The sequence below is a fragment of the Limulus polyphemus genome, unplaced genomic scaffold (assembly GCF_000517525.1).
Source record: "Limulus polyphemus unplaced genomic scaffold, Limulus_polyphemus-2.1.2 Scaffold7684, whole genome shotgun sequence".
In the NCBI taxonomy this organism is placed as follows: domain Eukaryota; kingdom Metazoa; phylum Arthropoda; class Merostomata; order Xiphosura; family Limulidae; genus Limulus; species Limulus polyphemus.
This window is the reverse complement of record NW_013673294.1, coordinates 6,790-16,657: the sequence shown is the minus strand read 5'-3', so window position 1 is coordinate 16,657 and position 9,868 is coordinate 6,790. Positions and strand designations below refer to the sequence as shown.

Below are 9,868 nucleotides of genomic sequence, written 5' to 3'. Positions count from 1 at the left end.
ATATGTGTGTGTACGTAACTACTTGTGTTAGCGTCAGTATTGTTACGTAAAACTGAAATATCTAGAAAGCCTCCACTTGGCTATAAATATAACCAACGCGACGCGCCAAGAGAGTATCTATTATTAGTTCGCTATAATCAGTGTGCTATAAACTTCGGAAGCTATAACTGTGGTTGTTATAACGCTTACCAATCGGAAAACTTGAGATATTTGACCAGGAACCTTTAAATAGTTCGAACATTACAATTCGTTTAACTTCAGTGGATTCTCATCGGACATTAGTATTTTTACGAAAACATTATCTAACGTCACCGGTAGGAAAATATCGGTGCGTGTGGCCAATAAATAACGAAAGACAAAGCTAGCTAGCTGGCTTCCCGTTAAGCGAATCGTACCTACACCAACTCGTAATTAACTCTTTCATCGTGAACCCTCGATAAAATATCAAGGAAGTTCCAGACTAGAAAGAATACTTTACATTGCTTATGCGTTTGTGAAACTTTTGTTTATAAATCGTTGTTTGTACTACCTATTTGTAATAATTGTTATCGTAAATTGCATTGTCGTGTGTATATTAAAACGTATTTGTATAAAAGAAAATTGTGTGTACCAATCTTGTTGGCAAATATCATAAACTGACTGAATATCGGCTTTTACTTAACTATTGAATACAAAGTACAATTTAACTACTAAATTTAAAATTATCAGTTAACTCAATTTCAGGCTATTTGAAATTCTAATGCGTAACACAAGGGTCAACAGTGAGGGTACCTATCTAATGAAACAACGAATTTTAATCTTTTTTTAAACTAGAAAAGTAAGAAATTATACTTAGCTATACTTATTATAAGGTTGATCTTTAGTTTTGCTCTAAGTAGACAGCTTGTTCTGATCGGAAGTTAACATTAATCAAATTTATTTTTATTATTTAAAATTTACCAGGCGTCAAGTACCAGCTCAAGATAACGTGAAAATATGTCATATAAGAAGTATGTCCATATATATTAACATCAAACGATACTTGGCGATACAGATTAGTGGAAAGTCATCTTGAATTAATGTATTGTAGAGAGTAATTGAACAACATTAAGCGATTTAATCCTCAAAGATTCAGTCTGTTAAGTTTGATGCAGAGTAAAGCGAAAAAGGTGTTGATAAAAAACAAAAATCAGGGTTAAAATATATCAGCTCGTTCATTCTTGGGAGATAACCTAAAAATAACCGTAGTTTAAGATAGATGCTCTCTTTCTAAAAGAAGTCCGAAAAAAAAAAAGTGACGACCCAACTGCTGTTTTCCTACTGCTGTAGTCTTAGCAATATCATTTTTTGTAAAATATCACGTATCACACGTTGGATAACGTAAAACGGAAGATATATCGTACAGTGCCCAAGATTTTCTGGAATGATGGAGCAACTTGTACTGGGATGTGTACGTTATTTAAGGGTTGATTAATTAGACCAGTGATTCATCTGTAGCGGTTATTTAATACGTAAAATAATTCTTTTTTTTTTTTTGGTGGGGTGTGGGCAATAGGGAAATAATTATGATACTACCACTCCAGCTAAACAAGATTTTATTACTCACACTCTACATACTTAAGATATTCTCAAAGCATTGTTATTTCTTTCTAGGCTGTAAGTTAACACATTGTTTTCAAGTTTAACAATTACATTTGCTATTTCTTGTAAACAATACTAAAACACAATATAAACTAACACTGGAAACTCTAGTGTTTATTGAAAAGAACTAGCAAAATAAGAATATGACTTAATAATTAGCAACAGTTTAAAACTGATTATTTAATAAAACCAATTCCAAAGCACAGAAGTCTATTGGAAACATTGCATTCACACACAAGTACATGTACTGTAAATTATGGAGGACATGCCATGCACGCAGAAAACCCACTGTTCCTTCTTAGAACGAGTGTTTGTGTACATAGCAGATCCCAATAATATTTTCTCTATTAAAAATAAAGCTAATATTTAATCAAAATATAGATCACAACTTGTATCAACCCAAATGGATTCATATTTATTCCACATAAAATCCACTATTTCTTCTTAAAATGAGTGGTTGTGGGAAAAATAAGATCGATAAAATTTGAACTATATACCTCCCTGTTAATTGTCAGTTAGTTCTTTTCATCTCAAAATGACACAGACCAAAATGGTAAAAAACTGAGAAGTCTGGTGGTTCCAGTTGTAGAAAACATCAGCATGTTCAACAGCTGTTTCAACTGTTTTATAAATCTCCATGAATATTTATTGTAATTATGTTGACTGCAAATTTTAAATATGCAACTAAATGAGGAGAGTAGGGAGATCCATAAACTAATTTTATGCTTAAGCATGAAACAGTTGCTCCCCCTAAAAAACAAAACAAAAAATGGAATCATTACAGAAACAACCCATTTAAAGAACGGCTATAACTCTACACATTTTTGTTTCAATATTAATGTAAGCAAAACCAAAATGTTAATAACATTAGAGATGAAAATTGGGCATGAAATGTATATGTTGTGATATTGTTAGTCATCAACACGTTTAATTTTGGGTAATTATTGCTAAAAATAATGACTAGCCTTAAAAATGTTGTGTATAGAAATGCTGCATAAAATAGTATCAGAAAAACAATTCAAACTCCCAGAGTGTTTCGACAATCATCTCGCTGTCATAATGTCTCTTCAATCAGTTTTTTAAGATTTCATTTTTAGGGCTCACTTGATCTAATGGTGTGATGGAAACATTATTATGAAAAACAAAAACAGCAGCAAATCCTCGACTATATTGAAACAAATCTACTTTTAAATAACAATACTATCAAAAATAATGATCAAATAGTGAAGACCTCTTCTTTCCTTAAAATCCACTATTTCTTCTTGAAATGAGTGCCTGAAAGGAAGAGGTTTTCAATCACAGATGTCTGTCTACTAACAACTCTCAAGCACCACTGACCATTACAGTCACCAAGTCTTGGCAAATATTTTAAATCTAAGAAATAATATCTGTAAGTTTATATGTGACATTAGATTAAATATACTGATTACAATAAAGAAAATGTAAAAATAATTTTTTATGTTTTAATGGCAATTATAATCATTAAATAAATAGCAGCACTGGAAACACCAAATGTATCACTAACAAATACTGTATGTTTGTATCACGTTATATAAAATTCCATAAAAAAACAAAAAAAAGGTTACAGTCAAAGAAGTCACTTCATGACAAAAAATCGTACTGAAATTAAGCACAATATAAGGAAGTCTGATTGAAAATTATAAAAATACTTGGAAGTTGTGACACCACAAACTTCAACAAAACAATAACAAAAGAACACTCAGAAATTACTGGAAAAAACTTTCACTAAAGACAGAGAGCAACAAAAGAAGACATCTTCATTTATGATGCGTCTTTTTCATACATCAAATATAAAAACCCCTGTGAAATGTCCATCAGTATTATGATGTAAGATATGGTCTTAATAGATCAAGCTGAAAGATTCATTTCTACATTTGTATGTCTATTTATGATGTAAAATACTGTCTTAATAGATCAAGCTGAAAGATTCCTTTCTACATTTGTATGTCTATTTATGATGTAAAATACTGTCTTAATAGATCAAGCTGATAGAATTATTTCTACATGTGTGTGTCTATTTATGATGTAAGTTACTGTCTTATTAAATTAGACTATACGGTTATCATTAAAATACTGAGTTCTGTTTCAAATTCTTAATGAATCACAACCAGTAATTCAAAACATTGTATACATTTCCAAAAACGGGAAACCACATACTTCAAAACACAGAAAAATAGAAACCCAAAATTACTATTAATTTAATGTCATGGAGCTTCAAGGTTGTTACCATAAACATTTTTATTCTTTTGTATAAACAATATTATTGAGGTTCTGAATTATAATACAGTGGGAATTATCTGATAATGTACTCAAAACAAAAATTGTTGCTTGTTACAACTCAGAGAAAAATATAATACTTGTTACCATTGTTGCAACTCAGAGAAAAGTACAGTTCTTGTTACCATTGTTACAACTCAGAGAAGAGTATAGTACTTGTTACCATTGTTGTAACTAAGAGAAAAGTACAGTACTTGTTACCTTTGTTGCAACTCAGAGAAAAGTACAGTACTTGTTACCATTGTTGCAACTCAGAGAAGAGTACAGTACTTGTTACCTTTGTTGCAACTCAGAGAAAAGTACAATACTTGTTACCATTGTTGCAACTCAGAGAAAAGTACAATACTTATTACCATTGTTGCAACTCAGAGAAAAGTACAATGCTTGTTACCATTGTTGCAACTCAGAGAAAAATACAGTACTTGTTACCATCTTGAGAATTTTGAATTTTAATTTGTTTTTGGCATCTTCACTTTTTATTAGTAAATAATTCTAATACTTTTACAAGACTGTAATGTTTTTAAATATTTATACTTTTACTTCATAAAACACTAACATTTAGTGAAACTGAAAGGAAGTATCTACTATAAAACAGGCCGAAGAACAAATCCTAGATTCTCTATAAGAGGGTATCACTTATAAACTCCTTGTTATTTTGAAGCAGGAGTTGAGTTTTTCTTGGACATTTTGTAAAGTGAAGGTACACATAGGTTAGGTCCTTTTCAGAAAGTAGACTGTTCATGCTGGTGTCCTAGGAACAAGATATTACCAAATTAACAAGCAAACAGCTACACTTTCCTTAAAATCATACAAATTATTTTTTCCCAACACCAAACAGTAAAAGATTCTCACTACAACTCACATTTCTCGTGTTCAGATTGAAAGACGACTTGCATAAATTATTTTGTGCCTAAAAGTCATAGTACTTCAGCCATATATTTCATGCATGTAAATTAAAGCTTCCTTCACATGATGTAGACAGCAGACTACATGTTGCAAATTTATTATAATCGTTGAATGAGAATTAGGCCCAGCAAGAGAATCATTCTCACATAACACGGTGATTTGTGTAATAACTCAGTTTCTCTATTCATATTACTCAGTTATGATTGGAACACAACAGCATACCTAAGAATTTTTCCAATTCTTCATAATATTTAAAATATAACATATTACTGCATGCACAACCTAAACACATTCAGTCCTTGGATATTGTTCAAGAGTTATACTTATTCTATGACATTAAATGAGTACTGACAATTGGTAGCTGTGGAAAGGGAAGTAAAATATTAATAATTACAATAAGTTAACATTATATAGACTGGTACTTACCATTCAATACCTGACATCGAGGAGGTTGCAAAGAAATACAGATACATAATAAGTTATCACAAAGATCAGAAGGTGAAGTATCTCTTTAATTAAATGAAATTAAATTTATACAGTCTTGTTAAGGCAAATTTACAACTAAATAACATTTCAACTTTAGGACTCTTCTTACACGAACATTATACTAGATACTGTAATCAACACAGAAACTTAGTAAGTCTGCTCATAGTTAAATAAACTCTTAATGTTAAAATCAATAAAAACTAAATAAACTCTTTAATTCTAAAATCATTAAAAACTTAGTAAACTTGCTTGTAGTTAAATAAACTCTTAATGTTAAAATCAACACAAAAGCTTAGTAAACTCACTTGAAACTGTAATCAGATTATTTTAAATGAACTACACAATACTTGTACTGTCTACGAGATTATTTCATTTTGTCCTTATTACTGTATTGGAGAACCAAGTTATTGCACATAGGGACCCTATTCTACTACATGATTTGAACTGATCAAAACTACTTCATATTGAAAATTAAAATAATTAATTATTACATGTTCAAATATGAAAGTAACCACAATTACTTTCAGATTACATAAAAAATGTAATAATTTAATGTACCAAAAAAGTCATCAGATAATTTATTTTATATTCTAACACGTCTCAACTATCTGAGTGAAAAACAAAATAAATTACTTACCACGCCACTCACTATTTACTCAAATTGGAACTTATACACAATTATGATTCATAAAAAAAACCTGCAAGTGCTACCTAGAAGTTACATTTTGTTAAAACCACCTTTCACTTTTAAATTCTGAGTTTATCTTTACTAAACTCTCCCAGTGTTTCACTACACAGTTTTAACATATACTCTAGACGAATTATGATAAATAGTTATGAACTTTAAACTACTGACCTCTTCCAGTGTTTCACTACACAGTTTTAACATATACCCTATGATAAATAATTAAAAACTTTAAACTACTGATCTCTCTCAATGTTTCACTACAAAGTTTTTAACAAAAAGGTCCATATACTCTACACAAATTATGATCAATAATTCTGAACTTTAAACTACTGACCTCTCCCACTGTTTCACTACATACACTGTTTTCCTGTGAGCAGTTTGACAGTTGGTTTTCAAAACCCGAGGAAGACTCTTCAAAATATTTCTTCCTGAAACATTTTAGTTTGAGTGAAATTACTTTGAGAAATTCTTGTAAAAATCCACATGACATGATTGTAAGTTTAAATTAAAAACATTTTACAAGAAGTTTAATAAGTTTAAATGAAATGCTTTCTTTCAATGTTAATAACAAGGAAGTTACTAATCAGCTAATGTGAACCTCTTTATAAATTACTAATTTTATTTTAGAAACCAATAATCCAAAATGCCCTTTAAGAGAAAAAAGTTATTTTGTTTACGAGGAAAATGCTCAATTTGTTAATGTTTGTTGTTGTACCTATAGTTCTGTAAATTAAATGGATTTCTTTCAAGAATAAAATAAGTATTTGAAAAAAACATACAATCACACACAAAGAAGCTGTGTAAAACTTTTTTTGAAGATAAGTGTAGTTTTATTCAACATGGAAATATGTGTGAGTATAATGTTATTCTTCATCGAAAAGTTTATAAATGTAGTATATGCAACATACATACTTAATGTAACATATACACTACAGGTGTAAGAATAAGTCAAACGTTCTAACTTACTGTACTTGTAACAGATATAAGGTAAGACAAACGTTCAGACTTACTGTACTTGCTACAAGTGTAAGGTATGACAAACATTCAGACTTACTGTACTTGTAACAGGTGTAAGGTAAGACAAACATTCAGACTTAACATACTTGCTACAAGTGTAAGGTAAGTCCAACACTCAGATTTACTGTACTTGCTACAGGTGTAAGGTAAGACAAACATTCAGACTTGACATACTTGCTTTAGGTGTAAGGTAAGACAAACATTCAGATTTACTGTACTTGCTACAGGTGTAAGGTAAGACAAACATTCAGACTAACTGTACTTGCAACAGGTATAAGGTAAGTCAAACATTCAGAGTTAACATACTTGCTTTTGGTGTAAGGTAAGTCAAACATTCAGACTTAACATACTTGCTACAGGTGTAAGGTAAGTCAAACATTCAGACTTAACATACTTGCTACAGGTGTAAGGTAAGTCAAACATTCAGACTTAACATACTTGCTATATGATAAGTCTGAATGTTTGACTTACCTTACATCTATAGCAAGTATGTTAAGTCTGAATGTTTGACTTACCTTACATCTATAGCAAGTATGTTAAGTCTGAATGTTTGACTTACCTTACACCTGTAGCAAGTATGTTAAGTCTGAATGTTTGACTTACCTTACATCTACTTGCTACAGGTGTAAGGTAAGTCAAACATTCAGACTTAACATATTTACTACAGGTGTAAGATAAGTCAAACACTCAGAATTACTGTACTTGCTACACATACTTAACTAACTTTCTACAGATGTACAGTAAGTCATACATATATACTTAAAGACAATAGGGCAGTTTCATGGTTGAATGTGTATATCGTATTTCACTAAAAACAATGTGGTTAAAAAAAGTCGTGACACACTCAAGCTCATGTGTCTCTCTAAGTCATATCTGGTGACGGTTGATTAGCTTTAAGAAAAGCTAGTAGAAGCACCACATGGTGAACTGGGTGGGCAAACGTATGTCACACAACGTAAACAAAAATGGTGACAGCAGGTGAAGAGGAAGATGGATATAATGTGTCAATCGCATTATATACATGTCTGAACCAAAGCTTGCAGACAATAATGTGTCTAACTTTGACATGTCGGCCAAAGTGGACAAGGACTGGCAGTTGTCTGATCTTTCTTGGTATGAAATTGTTTCAATAATTATATGCTACAATGTTATAAAAGACTGGTTTACACTGCTAACGTTATGAAAATGGGACAAAATTTACAGTAGTCAGTATGTTCACATGGGCAATAGTATAGTAAATCCATGAGTAAATTCTAGTCAATATTTGTTTTTTTTTAAGTGATGAATCTATATCTAGATGTAGATCTAATATCAGCTGACGGACTCCCAATACTGTATTCTGCACATGCTCCAATTTGTATGCATATAACTAAGTATACATTAGTGCTGGAAAAGCAAACATAGCTGGAGTCATATTTTGATAATTGATATCGTAGATATACCATTTTTTATGTCACATATTGATATCTCCAATGAAATTTCAGAAAAAAATTTGTTATAAACATGAAAAATAAATAAATAAAACAGACAATTGTTTGTCCATGCCTTTTTTTTTTAGTAAATAACAACTGAAGGTGAAATTTTATAAACATTTTTTGTTTTAGCAGATCTGCTGGTGTGTTTATAAGACCTGAATGATTACTGGCAATCTTATATTGCTCTTACATCATTAGCTAAAACTTGAGCTTACCCAGTATATCTCTCATTTTTGAACAGCTGATTGGACATGACAATAGTCACTGTTATCGTTCTGTGAACAAGAGCATGATGTGCCACTGGCATGAGCCTGGTTGCTGTTTGCCGTTCTTGATGGATCTCCCTCATACTTTGGATACACATTGGGAACTGCAACTTTCTTTAGCACCATTTTATTTTTCAAATCTCATACCTAACTGTAGTTTATTTTTGAAGTCTGATTCCAAAAAGTGTTTATTGCATATATGGCAGCTCTCAGTTGGACTCCCATTATTATGAGTTTTTGATACAAACTTTGTCCAGGCCATGTGCCGTTTTCTGTCTGACTTAGGTAGAAACTTATATAGAAATACCTCATTTTCCCTAGGAATATTTCTACATTAATAAACAACACAACAAAAAACCATAGTTGTTTATGTTCTGGAACAACTTACCCATGAATAACTGTATTCACAATGTCTGTCAAATGAAATTCGTCTAGGAAAAAACTAATTGTTTTCGCATAAACAAATCAGCAGTTTTCTATAGACAAAATGGTGCAAAGAGAGGAAGCCAACTGAGATTGGCCTTGTTTACCTTGAACGACATCACTCATCTCTGACCCAATTTTACAACCAAGCGACTGCAAGGCTGGCTGTTGCACTAACTTTGGGAGCTTGCAGGGACAGGGTGAGGGCAAATTATCAAAAAATGACTTGGCCATAATTTTTAACTTATATTTCTACAGCACTTAAATATAAATATATTGTGGTTTTGACTATCTGACATCTTTAACAGAATGCTAAAAGTGTAAGATAAGTTCAAAAATACAGACTTAAGATACTTGCTACTGATGTATGATAAGTTAAACACACAGACTTAACCTATGTAATGGGTATGAGATAGCCATATAACTCACATTATGGCTCCAAACAATAACACTATAACTACAAAAGTGTTTTGATAGATCACTTTCATTGAGGGAATGAGACAGACAACTTACTCGTCTTATTTTCATCATAAAATATGGTTTCACATTCTTTACTTAGACGTAACAAAAAAACTAAGCAAATAATGTAGACTGTTATCTTAGTTATCAAATAATGTAGACTGTTATCTTAGTTATCAAATAATGTAGACTGTTATCTTAGTTATCAAATAATGTAGACTGTTATCTTA

The 9,868-nt window shown here is 31.2% G+C and overlaps 1 protein-coding gene across 1 annotated transcript in view; it reads right to left on the bottom strand.

Annotated features, from left to right (window-relative positions):
* Window positions 1-1,557: 1,557 nt before the first annotated feature.
* LOC111089867 (prolow-density lipoprotein receptor-related protein 1-like) overlaps window positions 1,558-9,868 on the bottom strand; it is a gene marked incomplete at its 5' end in the record, with an annotated part of 14,849 nt that continues 6,538 nt past the window's right edge. The window contains 3 exons of the mRNA XM_022403094.1: window positions 1,558-4,669; window positions 5,251-5,260; window positions 6,333-6,426. Of these exons, the coding sequence (XP_022258802.1) occupies window positions 4,641-4,669; window positions 5,251-5,260; window positions 6,333-6,426 (133 nt within the window). The remainder of the gene's footprint in view (window positions 4,670-5,250; window positions 5,261-6,332; window positions 6,427-9,868) is intronic.